This window comes from Thermobia domestica, chromosome 2 (genome assembly GCF_964235325.1).
Source record: "Thermobia domestica chromosome 2, izTheDome1.hap1.1, whole genome shotgun sequence".
NCBI classification, from domain to species: Eukaryota; Metazoa; Arthropoda; class Insecta; order Zygentoma; family Lepismatidae; genus Thermobia; species Thermobia domestica.
The window spans coordinates 3,863,425-3,885,927 of NC_137455.1; the positions used below are offsets into that span (position 1 = coordinate 3,863,425).

General features: G+C 36.6%; 1 protein-coding gene across 1 annotated transcript in view; it reads left to right on the top strand.

The window, feature by feature from the left end:
* px (MAP7 domain-containing protein plexus) overlaps positions 1–22,503 on the top strand; it is a 527,448-nt gene that overhangs the window by 504,176 nt on the left and 769 nt on the right. Inside the window, exons 9-11 of the mRNA XM_081749542.1 lie at positions 1,936–2,124; positions 12,623–12,825; positions 22,083–22,500. Of these exons, the coding sequence (XP_081605668.1) occupies positions 1,936–2,124; positions 12,623–12,825; positions 22,083–22,500 (810 nt within the window). The remainder of the gene's footprint in view (positions 1–1,935; positions 2,125–12,622; positions 12,826–22,082; positions 22,501–22,503) is intronic.

The window sequence follows — 22,503 nt, forward strand, 5'->3', positions numbered from 1 at the left end:
GATCTTTATTTCAATTTAAATATTGTCGTGCATACGGTTGTCAAAAGGGCCTTTTAAAGAGATGTAGGGAGTATTTTTTTTTTAACAGGACTGTACAGTCTTGTTCAAAAATTCTGGCCACTTACGCCTCTTTGAAGAGTTCTACAGTCGCAGTTAAATCAAACAAATGTGGATTTCTTTGGCCAACTGAGAACTGCATTTACAACCAAAGTATAAGAATTTCATACGTATAACTGGCAAAATATGACGTTCTAAATCAATATGAGTGGCCAACTTTTTGAGAACTTCGTCCAAATTCAAATGTAATGGATAATGATTTTCGTTAATTTATATTACGTTTCTCAATCAAATATGGAATCTGTAACAAATAACCATTCGTGAAAACCAAACATTTTTCTCTTTATTCTGCTAACTGTACAACAGAGTTGACACGAAAAATAAATACTTTAGAAGTTATTTTGTGTTTCAATATTCTTTTTGGCCAAATTTTGACAGATTTTGTGGTCTAATAGTTAACGCTATTGCCTTCATTGTGCCTTCGTATTTAGGTGTCATGCCCGTTAGTACTTTACATTGGTATTTAGGGAGAAATTAAAGAATGACGTTCCTGATCTCTCTCTCTCTCATTGAATTGTTTATTTCTTAGAAATTAATCGTTCTTCTAAATTCTGGTTATAGTTTTGTAAGGTCATATTGATTTTTAAAAAAAATATAAAAATAAAGTATTTTAACTTTATAGTTAAAGGCATGACTGTTCTCAGCAGTTAATTGGTTGAATTGGTACACCAGGGTTTGACCAAATTAATATAATGTTCGATTAATAATGTTATATATATCCAGTGCCGTGCCGTGGAAAATCAGCGCCCGGGGCGAGAGTATACAAAGTAATTTACTCCATACATATGCTCCAAGTAATTTTTCCTCTTTTTTCTTTTTTTCTTCCAATTTTTCGCTCCCCCTACTTCGGCGCCCGGGGCCGTCGCCCCTCCCCCCTACGGCACGGCCCTGTATATATCAGTAGTGCAGTGATGAATATTTTAATATTTTCGTGAGCAATAAAGTTAAGAGGGAAAAAAAGTTGTCTCTGAATACCACTCATTCTAGCTTTGGAACTTATTGTATAAAATAAAAGACAAATTCTGACCAAAGCATACACTACCTAATAAATAATAGCGTTACAGTTTTGGCAAAGTACCTTTGCCTTTATCAGAAACATTATGAAATACAATTTCTAAGACTATAGCTTATATATCTCAGAAGACGAGAGGTCATATCTAGGAATTAATAAACTCTATCCTTTCATTTTGGAACTTGAATAGTGGATTCCAGTTCTCCAGCTCCATTATTCCAGTTCAAAATGAAACGACATATCTTATTAATTCCTAGATATGACCTCCTCTCGTCTTCTGAGATATATAAGCTATAGTCTTAGAAATTGTATTTCATGATGTTTCTGATAAAGGCAAAGGTACTTTGCCGAAACTGTAACGCTATTATTTATTAGGTAGTGTATGCTTTGGTCAGAATTTGTCATATTTTATACAAGATTGCCTCCGTATAGTAAGATGAGAAGTGTTTTTAAACAAAACGAAACAACGTGATTCGGAGAAAATGTAAATAAATTATTTTTTGTGAATACAGTATTATTTATGCTTCATTTGGTTGTTGATCGTTTACTGTTGTTGTTTACTTTTTACTCGAATTACATGTTTTTTGTTGAATGTGCTAAAAAAAAAATAGTTCCTTGTTAAATACTTTACTACAGATAGTGTGTCTATAGCTTGACAGATGCTGACGATGAAATGCTTGCTTCCATGCCAAGGATTCAAGGATTAAGGTATTTTATTAATAATAATACTAATATACTATATCAAATAGTTCTTCAGAAAATTTTAGATCTTCGGATTAGCCTAAAGACTACAATTTTATTTTCAGGTTGGAGGAACAATTGTACCTCGAACGTTACGGTCTCCTCCGCCCTCCTTTGGTGCCGTTACCAACGCCTGGTCTTCCTTCGTATCCAGGTGTATCCCCTCTCCTAGGTCTTAGATATCCCCCTGATATGCTTGGATCACCGTTGGGGCTCATCTCTCCTGCTGCAGCGCCCTCTGTGATGCATGAAAGGTAAAATAGATCTTTCTCCGTAGCAATGTTTGGGAATTAATTATTATACAGCATGTTATTGTTACCTGTTTACTTCTAGATTTCTGTAGCAGTCTCTCTCCGCTGACTTTCCGGAGTAAGTGGGATACATAGTCAGTCTATTCTTGGTTAAAGTAAGCCATGTCCGTATGGAAATTAAATGAAAGTTGGGAGAAGGTATGTCTCTTCACCGTGTTTCCGATTAAGTGGGATACATATTTTTTATGTTCATTTGTAACCTAACTCGCTCCTAAACATCCTAACGATGGATTTCGTTTGGTTAAGAAAATTTGAAGAACCATAATGACAGAAATGACGATGTGATTGCACAAAAAACTGGATTCTGAACTAGTGAGGACTCCCGCTTGTTGTCACTTCGGGCTCCAGTTTCGGTAAGTTTCTCATATAATTACTATTGTATTTTCTAGTATTTGAAGAGAAATTGAAAAACGAAAAATAATAATCATTACAGTGCTTCATGAGCAGGGCCCGGATCTTGTTGACCTAAAAAATTTTAAAAGGTGACCTATAAAATAACACTAAAATTCCTCTAAAATGACCCTAAAACTCGCAAAAATTGACCTTAAAACTTACGTTTTCTCAAACTTTATTTCGTTAAACATTGACATTTTTTAATATCCATTGGATTTTTAATTAACATTTCTCACTCATATTCAAAAAGTTTTGTTTCAGTTAGTTGCAGTCCATTGATAATTTATTGATCAGTCCATTGTACGGCATTGTAAGTATTGAAAGCGTCAATTCACTCCCGAGTTGAAACTAGAAAGCACTCTTAAACAATAAAATTGTTGAGTTGAGTTGATTTTAGTTTATCGTCCCTTTCAGCAGCGAGGCTATATGAGACGTGGACCTACTGATTAACGTGGAATCCGAACCACATGAGCTCCCGCCGGGAATCGAACCCGGGTCTTTAAACAATAAAATCTAGCAAGTTTAGACTACATGAAAATAATATATAAAAACCTGTTTAAAACCCTTGTACGCCTTCTAATCCATTTTTAGTTATTCACGTGATCACATTCTTTGTGGTCAATAACCCAAAACTATCTGTTTGGTCACCTACCAACCCCCACCTTTCGTTAACCAGCTACAGTTTAGTTTTCATTAGCTTGTTAAGAATGCAGTTTTTCCACTCCAATAGTGAGGAAGTATAAAAAGAGATTATTCAACTTCGTCTTTTCCACATCCGTAAACCGTGTTCATTTAAAGATTTCCTTATGTAGAAAAAAAAGAATAAAAAGACCATAAGTGACCTAAAAGTTACTTTAAAATATTAAAAAATGACCTGAAATTTCAAAACAGCAAAAAGTGACCAAAAGTTGACCCTAAAAAACTATATTTTTAGAACCTAGAGAAGATGGATAACGTTTTTATTTGAACTTGCCTTGTCCCATGCGTAACAGAAAAAAGTTGACTTGTCAACAAGATCCGGGCCCTGTTCATGAGTAAGAAAGAAGATTATCAGCTCAGCTCGTGGAGATACTAATTTTATACAGCTATTACACCGTCGACTCTTTGCCATAACTCGATTTTTGAAAGTTGTTCATACATACAGTGGTAACATAGAACTTGAAAGGATTTTATGTAAAGTTCAATGTTTATATCAACAATTCAGTTAAATATGAAATCAGTTATTAAAATCATTACTCATGTAATAGTTAAAATGCAGAATTTGATGCTAATGTTTCCAAGAAAATAAATAAATAAATAAAATAAAATAAAATAAATAAAAAAATAAAATAAAGTCAGTTCTGATTCTTGGAAGAGAAAAGGTTTATTATTATTATTTTAAAGAAAGATTAATGTCTTTTAAAACACACTGAGAAGTGTTTCAATTGACAAAATTACTTCCGCAAGATGCAGCCAGCTGGTTCAACTAACAGCGTTTCCAATTTGGTGTTTTCACTCTTAAAACCTTACAGAGTACGCAAGTTTCTGTCCCTATCGTCTCAACATTATGTATATATCAGAAGACTGGTGAGGCTATATCCGACAGTTTCAAAATGTTGTTAACCTTCGAAACGCGATGCCTTCGTCAGTAATTGTGTTTTGTCGGATCACCAGTTTGAGGACACTTGGTCGAAAAAGTGTAAATCAAGCCAGCCATTCTGAGTGAGGTTTTCCTGGATTTTTCTCATTCACACCAGATAAATACTAGGATGGTACCTAACACACAGGTCCCAGGCCTCTTCCTTCCCTCGCCAAATGACGTCATCCCTCATACGTGACGGGCCAATATAGCGATACATGCTGAAAGCCCAGAAATGTAAGTCCTACGTCCTAAATCGGATCACCAGCATTATGGACGCTGTAATAAACTACATTGGAATTCAGGCATAGGATTTCCTTCCATTCTGTTTCTCCATGCACGTTTTCCAAAGGTGATGATGTAGACGTCGTTGTAATCCAGTGGGCTGTGTACGAATGTCGTGAAAGGAAATAACATTGGACTGTGTCATGATAAAATTGAGAAATGTATCTGGTGGTATGGCTAGGCGCTTTGTCCATATGAATCCATTCCTGGTTCTTCTTGACTCAGAACAAACAAAAGATGTCTTTGCGATAGATTGGGGTCGTAACTGACTTCTAAAAGTTGCAGCATTTACCAGCACGTTTTTGTCCGCCCTATATACCTCTAACTTCCTTTCGTAACTGTATCCGGCGACAGTCATGAGTGCGAACAAGAAAGATAAATCCCAGTACGTCCTTTGCCAAATTCCCCAAATGTTACCATTACGCATGAGATAAATGCAAGTTTTATCCGATGTGACGACTGTCTTCCATTTTGACCTCATCAAGTGTCTTAAGTACGGTAAGCGCCTCAGGGGACACTTGCTGATAACCTCGAATGTTCTCTTTTCGGTGGAGAATGATCGCTGGACCCCATTTTTATTTGCTTGGCTACTGTGCCTTCAGATGTGGACATTTCGATGGTTAAACTATTTTCCCCTGACACATTTTCGTTTATATTATGCAAAGGAAAAAAGGCCTTGATATCAACGGTTCGCTTTCGGCGACATTTCATTAGCACTATCACAACATTAATACTTGCAAGCTGAAACACCAAACTAACATCGCCATCATTGTTCTGGCACCATTGCACGGGTGACAGCAGCGTTGCCAAATCAACTGGGTATAAACTGATCAGCCCTCTGTAAATGTAATCTACTTACTTTCTCTGTATTCCTAAGATAACAAAATCCAGCATTTCGGATACTTTATCGAATATCCATTGTCAAGAATCATAGAGGCTTAAAGCATATGCAGCAACAAGACCTTCACATATTCAAAGCTTCCTTTTCAATGGAAGTCTTAAATTTTTGATGTTACCTATGTATGCAATGTGTCTCATTTGGCGTAACATCACAAAGAGCATAATATTTCCGTGGACGTATACATGATCGCATCCCACGTTAAGCAGTAGATCCACATATCATGCAGCCTCGATGGTAAAATACCACGTTAAATCAAGTAAATCCCCTTCTTAAAAGTAGATTCATGTATCAGGGCACTCAACGTAAGAGATTGTTGTTTATTTACGTAGCTAAACACAATCTGTGTGCTTAACAGCTTACTGTAAATCCAGTTTGATCCTATTTCTTCATGTAATGCGTGCGAAGTTTAATATTTTCCGACCATTTGTTATTACCTGCATCTGTTTTTCCGAGAATTTGAATAACACATTCTTTGATTTTTTGGTACTGATCGTTTTCTCATATCCTTATTTTTCAACTTCTGAGTATTGCCTGCATTTTTCTAGTTACTCAGTTCGGGCAACACAGGCGTATGATTTGATCAGTGTCAGTCAGTCCCGCGAGGGTTTTTATTTATTTAAGAGAAAGAGGAACGACTTCCACAAGAGCCATTCCCTGTGGAATCAACCAAATTTTCATATAATAAAAAACTCGTCGCCTCAGAATTTGATGAAACTTGTTGTACCTGTAGGCCCCTATGAAAGATGATCACATACCAAATTTTTATCCCTGTACCCCCTGTAGTTTCAGAGTACAGGGTTGTAAAAATGGACAAATCTGATGTTTTTTGTAAAACCGTGTTGGCTTCAATTGGTCGTATCTCCCGTAAATGTTGAGCTAGAGAGAAAAATAATATACCATTTTGAAAGGAAAGAATAGGCTACAAGATATGTCAGGAACATTTTATTTGAAAATCAAATATCATTTTCCGGGAAATCCTGGGAAAATTTTGGATCAGTAATATCCAAAGTGTCCATTTGGTTTCCTTGAAATTGAGTACAAAGGTAGCCCCATATGTTTCGACATAAGTGTGCCAAATGTCAACTTGGGCCAAGAATGAACCTGGAGTCTACAATAATTTTCGTGTAACCATGTTGGGAGAGAGACCTCGGGAGCCAATGGGGCAACTTGCCAATTTGTCAGTAATGGTGAAGTAAGGTGTAACTTACCTAGCAATAATGTTTTTCTAGTGCAATATGTAATTCAGTAATCCTGTGGGGATCTTTGAAACATTCCCTTATCATGCGTAGTACATTGCATTTACCTAAATATGTGAAGATCCTAGAAGGTTCTAGAATCATCTGGAACATTCTAGAAAGTTCTGGAATCATCTGGAAGATTGTAAAACGTTCTGGAATCGTCTGAAAGCTCTGGAAGGTTCGTTACAGGTTCATCGATATCTGACACCATGAGGTTTTGGACTTGTTGATTTCACATGGAATGATCCACAAACTGTAAGTTAGGCACTCGAACTGATTTCCAAAGCTTAGTATTTGTACTCAAACACCTCAAATATAATTTCCGAGCATTCAGTTTGTGCGTAACTTTTGTTAGCCCTTACTACCTACAATGTCTCAATTACACATTCACCTTTTTTTCCTCTCTGATGTTTTATTCTTATACATTTTTCCTGTCTTTCTTCGGCCTTTGTCGCTAGTTTAGTGAATAGCGTGTTCGTCTTTACTCTGCGTGGTCCCAGATTTGATTCCCGGTGGGAGAGTATTACAAAATTCGAACGCCTTACGCTGATTCGGATTCGACCTTAATCTGTAGATCCACGTCTCGTATAGCTTCAGTGCTGAAAAGTTGACTCTAAACTTCAAACAACAAACATTGTCATTCTACTTCCTCAGTTCTGTATCCAGTGACAAGAACATACGCCTATATCAGTAGACTGTTCTTTTTCTCCCCGTTAGTTGTATAATCATACTTCTATTTTATCTACGAGGGTGGTTCAGCATGCTTCGCCTCGGACATAAGGAATCCCTGTAGGAAAACCAAACCACAGTTACTTTTCAACATAGTCCGCTGTAACGTGAACACTTCCAATCGGCTTTCCAGTTCTTCAATTCCAGAGGAAAAATTTCTTTTGATTGGTCCTGCAACCACTCATTTATAACATCCATAACCTCTGAATCACTGACAAATTGTTTTCCACGAAGATGTTTTTTTTTTTTATGTTGGGTAGCAAGTGGAAGTCACTGGAGGCCAGGTCTGGAGAATAAGGAAGATGAGGGACAATTTCGAACCTTGCTGCATAAATTGCAGCCACCGCAACTTGAGAAATGTGGGCGGGTGCATTGTCGCAATGAAACAACACATTACGAGCCAACATTCCGCGGCGTTTCCTTGGTGACAGTACGTATTTGCGCAATTAGATTTGCAAAACACCTGTGATTTGTCTTCCCTTATTGGAGATAATCTATCAAAAGAATTTCTTCTGCATTCCAGAAAACAGATGCCATGACTTTTCCCTTTGTTGATTGAACCTTGAATTTCTTTTGATGGTGGAGAAGTGGGGGTGTTTCTATTGCATATTTTGGCGTTTACATTCGGGATCGAACTGGTGAACCCACGTTTCATCCATTGTAACAAATCTCTTCAGAAACTTTGGCTTGTCAGCCTTTATTGTCCGTACCAGGTTCTAATTTGTCATATTAACGTGTACTCTTTTGGTCGACCATCAGCATTCGCGGAACCCAGCGTGCAGGAATCTTTTTCATTAACAAATATTTATGTAAAATGGAATGCACACTGAAAGCTGTGATGCCACATGACTCAGCTATGTGGCGAACAGTCACTCGCCGGTCTGCTAAAATCACGTCATGCACTTTTGTAATCATTTCTGGTGTGGTCACCGTTGCAGATGGACTACCGCCATGCTCATCTTTACAGGTCTACCAACCACATTTAAATTCACGACACCATCTCTTCACTAGGTCATATGTAGGGCTAGAGTCTCCAAGAGTTCCTACCATATCCCCATAGATGTCCTTCGCTATTAGATTTTTCCATTTCTTCAAATGTGACTACACTTCTTACTGATCATCAGCCTGTAACAAAAAGAGAAATTGTTGTAAATTCTTGAAACTTTGTAGATAGTAGTCTAAAGTATGCTCAATATTATGTATAAAGTTACAAGTCTCTACTGTCACTAGAAATGGGTCAGAGGCAGAGCATACTGAACCACCCTTGTATCTTTCAGGTGATGATACCAGAATTGGTCTTATTCCATGAAGACTGTCTTTTTCGTTACATGAGTAAAACATTTCTTATATTTTGCTTCGCATATACCCATTACTTCACAACTTGTTAACAAAAAAATTTCCATTTTTTCATTTTTGCTTCTTTCATTGCCCTGTATATTTGCAGACAAATTTACAACCAAGAAATTCAATGCATGTTTGTTCTCGAAAATTATTAACACTTAGGGCGCGAGGTCCGTATATATACGGACTGCGTGTTCCTTCTAGACACGTGACTTCCGTATTTATACGGACCAAAGAATTATATTATGTATTGCGCTCAAATCCGTATGGAAACGGTTTTCGTTGTATGGATATGGTCTTTGGAGCTTATTTGTCAGGTTTGTGCCATAAAATAGCAGCGTGATTGCACGAAACGTGGCGGGAAGTAAGTTATGTTCTTCAATCATTTTGTGTTATTTTTGTTCGTGCAGTATCGCAGGATGTTGTAGAGAAGTTGTTCCAGACAATGAAATTCAAGTGTGGGTTGATGAATTGTCTTTCTTACTGTAGCAGTGACGAATATTTACCATCCGAAGAAAGTGATATAGATGACATGTTAGATGTAGGTGAATATTTCGATGAACCATTCTTTGTTCTTGTTCGGAATCAGTATCGAAGTATCGATGTTATCTCCCAGGCACACACCAGATATAGGGATTGTAACGAAAAAAAAAAAGAGGAATAGAGATAGAGAAACCAGTATGTGTATTGGATTACAATTTGAACAACAAAGGAGTTGACCTCTCTGATCCAAAATTGTCGTATGCTTTTCTCAAACACAGAAGCATGAAATGGTGGAGACAGCTTGCCATACACATGATTTTGATCACAGTGATCAATGCGGTACTTGTGCACTACACAGTGAATTCACTAAAATGTCTGTTTCGCGTTTTATTCGTACGTTATGCTCACAACTAGTGGAGCCAACAAGTGCGACAGCAACGCAAAATACTGGCTGTACGAAATATGGCCGACTGGTTGAACGGCACTTTGCATGAAAGATATCGTCAACAAACCCCAGACGACTGACCAACGAAGATGCGTAGTGTGCACTGCAAAAGGGACAGAGAGTAAAAAAGGGCAGCAGGTTTTATTACCCAGATTCCAATGTTGGTCTCTGCGATGCGGAATGTTTCGGTTTATTTCACACAAAAAACCGATATGATTTGTAACTACGGAGATCTACGATGCACGGACAGGTTTTGACAAGTACTTTTGGTGCACCTTATGTTTTGTTTTTGGTGCAAAAGAAGCGTATACAATTCTCCTATGTATAATACAATGCTCTACTGTTCTTGACAAGCATTTTTCATGAACAAATAATGCTATTATACTTAGTTTTTATCTTCATAGCATTTGTAGTCAGATCTATAAATATTTTTCAAACTGAAAAAAGTAACTTCTTTCAAAAATTCGCAAATATGCCGACATCAAATATATCGAAATAAAACTATGGTGATTGTTCAACGAAAGACCATACTTTATTATTTTAACAAAATGTCATATATTGTTTCATTTATTGATATTGCATGTTAATTTAAAAACTGCCAAAATCCTGCCGCGAGCGGCGAAAGGACAGTGCTTACGGCCTCCGCGCCCAAAGTGTTAATGTTAACGACTCCAATTCCTGGAGGCAGGCCGCGGTTTTACTAATCAGTTGTAGTTGTGTTTAAGGGATTATTTTAGTAACACAGTGTGGACCACAATAAGGATTAAGTCTGCACAGGAAACACCTCCAGTAACAATACCTGATTCATTGAATTCAGCAACTAAAGGAAAAGGTGCCCTTCTTAAAAACATGCTCAAAAATGGGCACTGCGTCTCTGCAAACACTCCCATCCTCGGGGCGGCATTCCTGATGGTAGCTGTGCAAGTCTCAACGGTAATCTCCTTCATGATATGGGTGATGAGCGTTTTCAGTTCTTTGACAAATGATGGTTGGGCTTGCACTATTTTCCCCCTGTAGAAAATCCCATAAATATAAATCGGAGGTTACGGTCAGGCGACCTTGGTGGCCAAGGAATATTTCTTTTGTGTAAAAGTAGACACGACCAGAGGAATAATGATACAAGAGAGCCATAGATATTCCTGCCATGAGACGTGGCTGGATGTGAATAGTGGGGATAGCGTAGTTTTCAAGTGTCTCAATTTATAATTCGCAGTTCACTGTAGTGTGATGGGCTTTATCATCCTCAGAAAAGTAGGCCCTACGATGAAGCTTGCCGCAATGCCACACCATATTGTATCTTTCAGGAAGTTCAGTGGATTTCAAAGTGTACAGCAGTAGTTCAGTGTCCCCAAAATTTAAAGTTTTCCTTGTTTACAAATCCGTGCTGATATATATGTGGCATTCATTAGTCCTGCAAAACTCCTCCATCTGTTTTTATCATCTTCCGATAATTCTGTATAGCCCGAATTTTGTACGGAAGGTGATTATATCTTTGTGAAGAATACTGTTCAGTGAGGTCCAGCAATCCCCAAACATGCTCATGTACGCCGGCTCAACTTTCCAAGGACTGCGCACAACATTTTGACGTACCCTTTCGATATTTTCTTATGTTACAATTCTTTGTGGATCGCTCTTCGCTTCCTGGAAGTTTGAATTGTCCCTTCCGTGTTCTATTTATTCACTAAGTTCATGATTGTTGACTTGGAGGGTGGATCTCTGCAGTTGTCTACATTTTCGTTGTACGGGTGTGGTGATTAGTTTTCTTATACTTGTTTACAATGAAAACATGCTGATTTATGCTGTATGAGAGGTTGCTATCCTGTTGTCACGTATGTGTATCCAGATAACCAAAATAAAACTTTTGAGTTACTGAATTCAGTGAACCATGGATTATTACTGTACATGTGTGCTCTACGGCAGTGGTTCTCAACCTAATTCCTTTCACGATCCCCATTTTATCACATCCTCTTGACAGCGACCCCTTATAATTTCTGGTTTGTAATAAGCTTGTGTGGGATTTTTAGTATATCTATTGCGGAAATCTTACGATATCCATCTATTTCTATAATAGTAGAATCCATTTCTTGTATATAGTGGATACAGTATCTTCCCTAAAAGCGAATGGATTAAAACCAAATTTGGTCGGTTCATTCTTATTACAAATATCGAATCCGATCCGTCATACTGTTTCAAAATGGGGCCCATTTGAAAATTCTAAAACTTCATAACTCCCTTAATTTTGAGTCATATGATGAAAATGAAGTGATTTCTAATTTTGGTCAAAAAGCTTTGACAGTTGTTAAAAAAGTTACTGAGTATTTTAAATGATTTGATAACGTGCGTCAGAAAGATAGAATAGGACAATACCGCACTAGTGAAATCATACCATGCTCAGGTATCTCATTAATTTTCAATTTTAATTGTATTTCAATATGCAATTCTCATTAATTTCTTATCGTACTTCTTTCATTTAAATTGATTTTAAAACAACTCTGCACCTATTGAAAATGTTTAGTAGACTTTTTTTGTTCTTAACAGTATGCATAAAAGTAAAAATATGGCTATCAGGACAAAATACAAAATAATATTTAAAAATATTTTCCGGTATTAGATTCTAATTATATTTATCTCTTCAACTTATCTTCGCAACCCCCAGATTGAGAAACAGTGCTCTACGGAGTTACACCTTATTGGAGTTTACGCTGTATAAAGGCAAGCGTCTCCGGATTTATTTTTTAAAAAGTAATGAATAAATAAATAAATAAATAAAATGGTGACCTTATCATAAGAAGACTGCAAAAGGTATAGGTATTGTGTTTGTGAAACTTAAAAGTGAACAGGCATGCTTGATGGAATGGTAGCGTTCATGATTCGTGATCAAGAGAATCCGTTGTTCCTCCTAGCGTTACGTGACCTCGACAGTTGAATCCGGAGCTCATTTAAGAGGACTGTGTATTATTGTGACAGGAGAGTCTGATACTTATTTGTTATGCTTTATATTGTTTCAGGCTAAAGCTAGAAGAAGAGCATCGTCAGCGCGAGCGTCTGCGTGAAGAGGAGAAAGAACGCGAGAGGGAGCGTGAGCAGGAGAGAGAGAGGGCGAGAGAGCGTGAGCGAGGGAGAGAGAAAGAGCGAGAACGAGAGCGTGAGCGTGAGCGGAAGGCGCACGAGGAGAAGCAGCAGCAGCCCCAGTCGAGGCAGGAGTCCCCAGGTGAGGGCAGGTCAGAGGGTCGTCGGGTCAGCAGGTCAACAGAGAGAGGTGTGCCCTCCTAGCCAGGTGTGGATTAAAGGGGATTGTGTACATTGTTTCTTACTGCTTGATGTGTCCCCGTTGAACCTCCCAAGGAGGCCGTTTTTCCCACTCCTCTTCTTTTCCCTTTTCTACTTTAATTTGGATTCTCTTTTAATTTAGTCTTTTGTCTTTCTAACATCTTTGTCTTTGTTTTGTTGTGTTTCTAAGTTGAAATGACACAACTATTTCTGAATATATGTATCTACATAGGTATATGTTCTATTAGCTTTTATAGAGTTCGGTTGTGTGATTGTGGAGGAAAATTACTTTAAAATTGTCACTCGTTAAGAAGGCTCACAATCAATGATCATGTACAGTCATCAGGAAAAGTTCATATCCACCACCTGTGTATTCCTCAGCGAGTAACTTAGGAGCGCATGTTCTGATTTCTGTACCTGTTAATAGCATATTTCGTTTTTCTTCTAACTAGAGCGTTATGAAACTTTTGATAAAAGGACATGTATTTGGTGGCGACTGTATCAGTGAGACGTTACTTACAAAGAGAAAGCAGACTTTGGTAAGTGAACTTCAGTGTCATCTTTCGCGAGGTAGTAGTGCATATTTAAAGTGTTAATATTAAAAACTGGGAGAGTACAATAGCCAAAAATAGCCTAAAAAGCGTCTTAAAGTTTCCTACACGCTGACGGATATGACGCGTAAAGTTATCAAGTGACGGCGTAGCAGGGTGAGTAGCATCTGTGACTCACGCGCCAAGAGTCTCGGGTTCGATTCCCGCTCGAGTGAGCTTTTATTTTATTTTATTATTATTATTATTATTATTATTATTATTATTATTATTATTATTATTATTATTATTATTATTATTATTATTTTGCTTTTACCAATAAAGGCCATTTGTAACTACAAGTATAATATTAATTCTCCGTATGTTTATAATGCATAAAGCAATAGAAATGTTCAAATCATTTGTAAAACCTTTCAGTATTCAATGTTAACTAGCAACAAAATGTAACCTATTCCGTAAATATATTGATATCACGAGTCATATTATGATTACCACAGTCGTTATGTAAAAAATGTTCTTGACGCTTCGTGTCTATATCTGTGGACAGTGTACGAATTGCAAGTCCCCTTTGGCTATAGCATACATCCAGTATTCCCAAAGATAACCATAATATAACTCGTGAATCAATATATTTACGGAATAGGTTACAGATTGTTGCTAGTTAACATGGAACATTGAAAGGTTTTACAACTGATTTGAACATTTCTATTGGTTTATGCATTATAAATTTATGGTGAATTAACATTTTACTTGTAGTTACAAATGGCTACTTTATTGGTAAAAGCAAAAAATAAATAAATTAATTAAAAAAAAATAAATAAATAAATAGAAGCTGACTAGCAAGAATCGAACCCAAGACCCTTTGCACGTGAGTCATAGATGCTCCTCACTCTGCCAGGCCGTGATTTGATAGCTTTACGCGTTGTATCATATATGCAACGAGTCGGAAACTGTAAATAGCTTTTTCTAAGCTATTTCTGGCTATTGCACTCTCCCAGTTTGTAGTATGAACACTTGAAATGTGCACTACTACTTCGCGAAAGATGGCCCCGAAGTTCATTTACCAAAGTCTGCTTTATCCTTGTTAGATGTAATTCCTCTCAGTAATTGGCGAGATGTAGCAAGCGCAAACCAAGACGCATCAAATAACAAATTTATGAGAATGCCGTTAATATCTGCTCATTTGCACACTTCTAGTGGCATATACGTAGGGAAGTTATTGTTGTAAGTTCATACTAAGCTTTCCTATCTTCTAGTATTGTGAACTTACCAGTAGAAACGAACAAAAGTACTTATCTTTTGAAATAAACAATGTGCTGAAAGTAAATAGCCGGAAGAATTGTCAGGAGGATAATATCATTTTATGTTTCCGTGTTATGATGATTTGTCTATTCAAAAGTGGTTGTGTCTTTTAACTTAATAATTATTATTGTTTTTCCAAATCAGTGATTAGTATGTTTTTAATCTTTATTCTTTGCTGTGCACATTCTTTTTCACTAGAAAAGAAAAAAAAAACTTTTTATTTGTTTTTGCAATTTGTTTGTTGAAATGTGTAAAGTTTCTCTTTTTAAACGCAAAATTGAACACTTTTTCTCCGCAGTTATTCCTCAACAATCCCTGATTTTTTATAAGTCCTGTTGCAAAAGTACTCTGTGCGCTTTCGTGTATTATGCACATTTCAGTGACCTAAAGAAATAGTGAAAAATCAATTTGAAAGCTTTGGCAGACATTTGTAAGTGAAGAAGCTTAACGTTGGCCATCTCTCTCTCTCTTTTTTCTTAATGGTTAAATGCTTTGTTCGTTGGCTTAAGATAAGATAATAGCAGCAATTAAGTTACAGCTCAAGCTTCGTTTGATTAGCTTTCAGGATAGAAATAGATTCGCAGTGTATTGTTGTTTGACAGTGATATGATTTGAATTTTTTTCTTTCTTCGAAATATCAGCCGTATTAATTAGTATATGGTGGGTATTTTAAGGGTTGCAGTTATTAATGTTAATGTGGGTATTAAGTAAATTTCTGACTATGATCAGCTCGTTTTTTTTTTTTTTTTGACATGAGCTAAGAGAGTACGAACTACACTGTTGGTATTTAAAATTTAAAATACTAGTTCTATTTATAGTAAATTATTCGGAAAGTTGTATACAAACATTAAATTAAACAAATTATTCGTATTTTATTATACATAATCAATCCAAGGAAATAGTGGAAACATTATCAGTCCTCCCTCCCGCTCTGTCCCCGTCCCTTAGAAAAAAAAAAGGATATTATAACAAAAGTAGTCTTCAGAGATACTTGTCTGTTGTTTTCCTTTTCTTTCTAATTTTCCCTGTAGCTATCTGATGAAGTATTTAGCGAAGGGTTTTACAATGTACCTTCTTCAGTGAGTATGATGATGATCTCACTATTTCTTGGCAAGTAATTGATTTCCTCTAGATGTTCCTAATTTTCTTCGTCCTAATCTAGTTACACTGAATTAATTGTGTATATTCTTGCCGAACTGTTAATACCGAAGAGAAAGAATGATAGTTGATTTGTGTCAAACTCATGGTAATTGTTACCGTTGATTTCCAGAGTCACTGAGATGTAGTGCCAACGTGTGGATAGTTATGCTTCATATTTATACAGGGTGTTTCAAAACAACACGGACAATGTTTGGGAGGTGATTCCTGACACGAAGATAAGACAAATTGTATAGACCAACCTGGGTGCACAAATGCATCCTTTCAGAGTTATAAGCTACCGAAAACATATATATATAAACCTTTAAAAGGTCCATAGCTCCAAAACTATGGGACCTACCGTAGTCAGATCAAGGCTTCACTTAGGGACTAGTATGTGTCCTATCCAAATATCTATGTTTCAGAATCCTGAGGTACTTCCACAGCGATTTTTATAGAGGTACTTGGTGAGTACTTCAAATTATATGCTCATAGCCAAACTGCCTCGATAAAAATTGCTTCGTAAGTACCTTAGAATTCTGAAATATTCATTTTGGTCTATACTTATGGCTTATCTTGGTGTCAGGAATCACTTCCCAAACGTTGTGTCGGTATTGTTTTGAAACACACTGTGTATTTAAAGTAACTGTAAATGAGCTCCTTCGTGGCTATATCATTAGCGTACGTTTTTGGCGCGGGCGCCTGGCTTCGATTACCGGCAGGAGCTCATGTGGTTCGGATTCTACGTTAAGATGTAGGGCCACGCCTCATTTAGCCTCGCAACGGAATTTAACACTAAACTCAAATTCAATTCAAATTGTCGTAAATAAAACTGAATTTTTTAAAGTTAACTTACGTGTGAAAAGTAAAATATCAAGTTAATTTAAGAGAATGTTTATAGTTGTGCTGTGGTGCTATCCTACGAATTTTTGTATGCATTTGGTTCATATAGTATAAGATATCAAGTACGTCAGATTTCTGTATCGGATTGCTTTAGAATCAAGTTCTTCCGTTTAATTCAGTAGTCTTAAATTCTGAACGCCAGTGTGTTTTCCTCAGAACAAGACAGATTCTTCCACAAGATTAGGAATTGTAGCTAAGAACATTATCAATCATTCATTGAAAATCACTGTACATTGTTTTGTTGATGAATCACACAAAAATAAGGTAAAGTACAATACTCTTCATCGTCTGTAATTATCATGAGACAGTAATATTAAAAAAATGAAGAATCTTTGAAACACGTGTTTCGAAATGATATCTTTTTTATTAACATGGCACAGTTGTGCTCTGTAAGCTAAAATGAGACGGTTGATTAGTGAAAGCAAAAGATTATGAAATACAAGGTGTTATAAAAAAAGTACGGTGAATGTACGTGCATAGTGCCATCTATCGTAGTTGTAACCAGTTCAACTAGTAAGCCTGGTAGCCTAAACCATAGGTATAGTCAGTGTCAAGTTTTTTGAACGAGTTGAGACATGTTAGTTGGTTTCCAGAGACAAAAGAATGAGGGCGTGTTAAGAGTATCTGTTGCGCGCCGACATAAAGTTTTGTTCTAAGCTGAGAAAAGAAAGAAAAAAAAATGCCAAAGAAGCTTACGAAATGTCAAAAACGGTGGATGGCATTGAAGACTGTTTACAAGTGGTATGAGCGGTTGAAAAGCAGTAAGAAGTCGGTTGAAAACGAGCAACGATCGAGACGTCCTTTGACGTCAAAAACTGATGAAAAACATGTCAAAAGTGATACAAATGATTTGCTCAAACAGGCAAATGACTATTCGAGAGCTTTCCGAAGAACTAAACATCTCGTATGGATCCTTGAAAAGCATTGTAATCTCCGATTAAATGGGCAGATTGCTTTTCTCTACCACGAAAACGTGCCGTACCGCACCTTGGTTTTGATCCGCGAGTTTTTTGGCCGAAAAATATTTCTGTCTGTCTGTTGGCTGTGTTCCCAAGATATAGCATCATGCGATTTCTGGCTCTCTCCAAAAATTAAAACCGTGCTTAAAGGAAAACGTTTTGACACCATTGAGAGGGCCACGACAGAGCAGCTGAACGCTCTTCCATAAGAATCCTTCCAGAAATTCTTCCAGTCATGGATTCAACGTTGGAATAAGTGCATTACTAGCCAAGGACAGTACTTTGAAGGAGATTAAATCAAATTTCATGTAAGCTTATTACTTTGTTTCTAATCAAATTATTTATCGTATTTTTTGATCTCACCTCGTAATTTGTGGAACAAGAGAGTGGGAGGGAACGGGAGAAGGCATGGACACGGTTATCCACCGCGAATTCACGTGGAAGGAACTAGAAGTGAACGCTTTACCACTGAGTCACCTTGCTTCCCAAGGTGTTTCGAGAAAACCTTTATGCTAATTTCATTTTGCTCTTGTCATTTAGGAAATTTATTTCTGAATTAGTTTTTGATACTTATTAATCTTTTCACGTATTGTATTCTGTTAGAAAGGCGGACATCATTTGAGGGTGAAAATGTATGCATGTTTGTCGGAATTTCTAAGAACGCCTTGCCTGTATGCGACCACCATTACATACAGAGTTTTGAAAATGAATATCGGGGTTTGAAGGCTTTGTTGTATTTATTACAATTAATTACAATTACAAATAATTGATCAAATAAAGAGCAACTCAAACAGTTTTGTACGCACGCATGCACATGTACTGTTTCCTCTGTCTACCGTTAGAAAGCGCTAGTAGCAAAGAAGGCTACTAGTGAACAGAAACCTTTTTGTATTTTTATTTTTTAAAAAGCCTGAATCTGTAGTTACAGTGCAATCGTCTGTATGGAGAATTTTAAGGAGACGCTTACACCTAAGTCGTTTGCAGTTGTTATAATCTCTACAGACTACGATTTGTGTGCCAACTTTGTAAATGAAACGTTGCTGCATGACGAAGACTTTCCGGATTCTTCAGTGATGAATCGACATTTCAACTAAGTGGCGATGTGAACTCACAATGTTCGCATCTGGGGCTCAGCAAATTTCCTCTCCCCCCTTCCCCCAGATATGGTACAGTTGAAACGAGACTCTCCGAAAGTGAATGTGTTTTGGGGCGTATCCCGGCGGAAAGTTTATAGGCCTTTCTCACCTATCGACTCGATGTGTGCCGTGTGATGAATGGTGGTACTCACATTGAACACTTGTAGCAAAAAACTGTTTGAGTTGCTCTTTTATTTGATGTATTGTTTATAATTGTTATTAATTGTACGTTAAATGTAATAAACACTACACAGCCTTAAAACCCTGATATGCATTTTGAAACACACTAGATTAGTTATGTGGACTTACATAACAGCAGAGGATAAATTCCCGGGCAATTGAAAGAGGGCGTTCTTCTTTTCTCCCTTTTTATCCAGGTTTTCATTTAAAGTTGGGCAACAATAAGTGCTTACAGCCAGTAAATGAAATGAAGCTGTCATAGTATTTAAAGTAAGCCAAATAAAGAGTAGAACTCCTCTCATGTTATCATCTGTGAGTTGTGCTGTGGCTATTAAACTACTCTTTCATATCAGTCAAACTCAAATAGTCTTCGAAATTTTTCCATCTTTGTTCCGAAGGGTCTTTATGATTGGAATAGAGTGAATATATTTTCGAAATACAAATTAAATAGCATACACTTCCAGATTCAAATATCATAAATCTATTTAATAATAAAATCTCTGTATTAAAGTAAAAATGAAAGGTTTTAACGCGAAGTTATCAATAAAGTCCTACTGAAAGAACAGTAAAAGCACTAAACCTTTAAGATTGAATTTCTCGTCATCACAATGAAAAAAACAAAGGAATAGTGAAAAAACAAAATGTGTCACCGTTGGCCGTATTGAATTTCTGGTTATATAATTTTAGAGTCCAAAATGTTCGTGTGATATTATAAAGCCTTAGTATATATCGTCTGTATGTATGTTTTCTGTATGGATAATTATTGACCCAGATTATTATGTATAAAATTAAGAACATTACTGATAAATGTAACTGTTCTTTAAAAATTAATGTCTCTTGGTTCGAAGTCATTCTTCATATACCAAATTGTGTTGTATGCTTTCCTAGGTCAATTCTGTAACTCGTTTTCTGGTTTATTTAGTGTATGTTCTATGTACTGGATACTTTCCATCAGACTTAGCTGTAACAGAAGAAACACTGACCAAAGCTTTAACACACACTGTATTTTAAACTATAATGTGTTACAGTTTTCGATATCTGCCATATGCTTCATCAGACACTATAGAACATAAATGAAGATACAGACATTTTTATAAGGATTACTATATATATATATATATATATATATATATATATATATATATATATATATATATATATATATATATATATATAGTAATCCTTATAAAAAAAAACACGAAATTAACTGGGATAAGACGAAAGTATTGGAGATAGAGAAGAGAATGATAATAAGAAAGTGGAAAGAAGCAGATTGGATAAAGAAGGTAGGAAGAGATAGCTGATGAACTAGACAAGGAGCTTACCTATTAATGAATTATGGCAGAGAATTTTGTATAGCATGGACAGGAATATGGAATTAGAAAAGGCCCTTATTAAGGACCAAAAATGGCGGCACGTGAGTGCTTGGAAAATGGACATGGGGACGTGCGAGATTGGCTAAAGGCTTCAGCCAATAGAATTTAAACCTTTCCTTAAGGATTACTATATGTATATATATGTCTGTATCTTCACTCATGTTCTATAGTGTCTGATGAAGCATATGGTAGATACCCGAAACTGTAACACATTATAGTTTAAAATACAATGTGTGTTGAAGCTTTGGTCAGTATTTCTTTTCTTACAATATTCAATCCAAAGGCATGGATAGTGTTATTATAGACTCAGTTGGCCTTTCAGAAGTTAATTCTTGTTGTTAATTTGTTTGGTGATAGAAACTTGAGCAAATAGTTAAGAGAATATTAAAATTTGTAAAACGATGTAATTTTTTAAATTATTATTATTTATTTTGTAGCCTGTCGTTCCCTTTTCTGTGCAAAAAACTGATTGCTTTCTACCAGGTTCAGTCATTTAGGCTTCTGTCTGTTCTGTGCAGTTTTTTCGTTGCTTTCTGCAGTTTTGTTGGAAACTGCGAAGTGATCGTTATCATTCCTCGCACCTCATATCTCGCAGGAAATTAGAATTATTTTTAATGAATTATATCAATCCCTCTGAGCCGTATAAGTTGTTTATATTATTAGTATTTGGTTAATTTATTCACCTTCCTGATTTTGTATAAGTCGCATATGTTACTTCAGGTAATATCATCTAGTTATTATTGACACTGATATGTGTGGTGTGTAAGAGTGTGCAAAACAGCAAAATGAATTATGATAAATATGTGTAAAGTAGTATTGTAGTATCGTTGAAAAGTGAATTCCTTCTGATAAAATTCTATTTGTCAGTAATTCCTGTATGAGTTTTTGACCAGTGAGCAAATAATGCTAAAATAATAATAATAATAATATATATATATATATATATATATATATATATATATATATATATATATATATATATATATATATATATATATATATATATATATATATACATGGCCTAACAGCCCATCTTGAGGACCTGAGCCGCTCCAACGCCATCTGTCAGCGACCAGCTGAACTACGTCTAGCTTAGCGACGAGCACGTGGTGAGCGCTCTGCGTCGCCCCGTCACTAACCGACGCATCAGGAGCTTTCTAGACGTAATGGCCGTCACATCTTTTATTCACGTAACTTCCCAGTTTGCCTCACGATGCTGGGTGGACTCCGAAAATTGGGAAGCATCGGCCGGGAATTTGAACTCGGGACGACGTGGACGTGGAAAAGTGCATTGAAATCGGTGCTCCAATCGAAAGTTATTGGAGAAAGGGAATTTATCATACGGAATCCACTTTAACTGACAGTATACAATGTAATGAACTACTTTAGTGATGGAAAACTCAAGACATTATTTGCAATAATTTTTGTATCAGTAAATTGCTGTGTAAGGAAATTCTGAGATTTCTTTTCTTCAATTTCTCCTGTAAAGGTGTTAGTGTTTAATTGATAAAACCTTTGCTGAAAATTTGCTAGCAGAAGTGTATTTATTACAGTACTATTGTTATATGTCCCACAATTGTTGTATTATCATTTCCTACCAGTTAATTACTTGAAGTTAAAAAAAATGTTATTAATGAGTGTGCTTTGGCCGTTTCAGCAAGGAAGTCCTCCCATTCTAACCATCATGGACCACCCATGGTGCGGGAGGGCTCCCAGTCCCAGGCTCCGTCGCATCGACCAGGGATTGTCCCCGTCGAAAAGAAGGAGACCGACCGGACAATGGTTTCTCAACAGAGCCATGTTCCGTCAAACTTCCATCATCCACCTGTCATAAGTCATCCACCTCCACCTTTACATCCAATAGCCAACCAAAAACAAGCAACGGAACAGCACCAGCCGCCGCCTCGATTGAGTGTTTCAGAACTCACGAACGACCTCCATCACCATCATTCAGGGAAGCCTCCACCTCCCCACGTGCTTCAACAGAACCAGGTTGTGCGACCCCCTCACTCTGTGGCTGTGTTGAGTTCCCCATTGACTACCACTACCACAACCACTACCATTGTTACAACAATGCC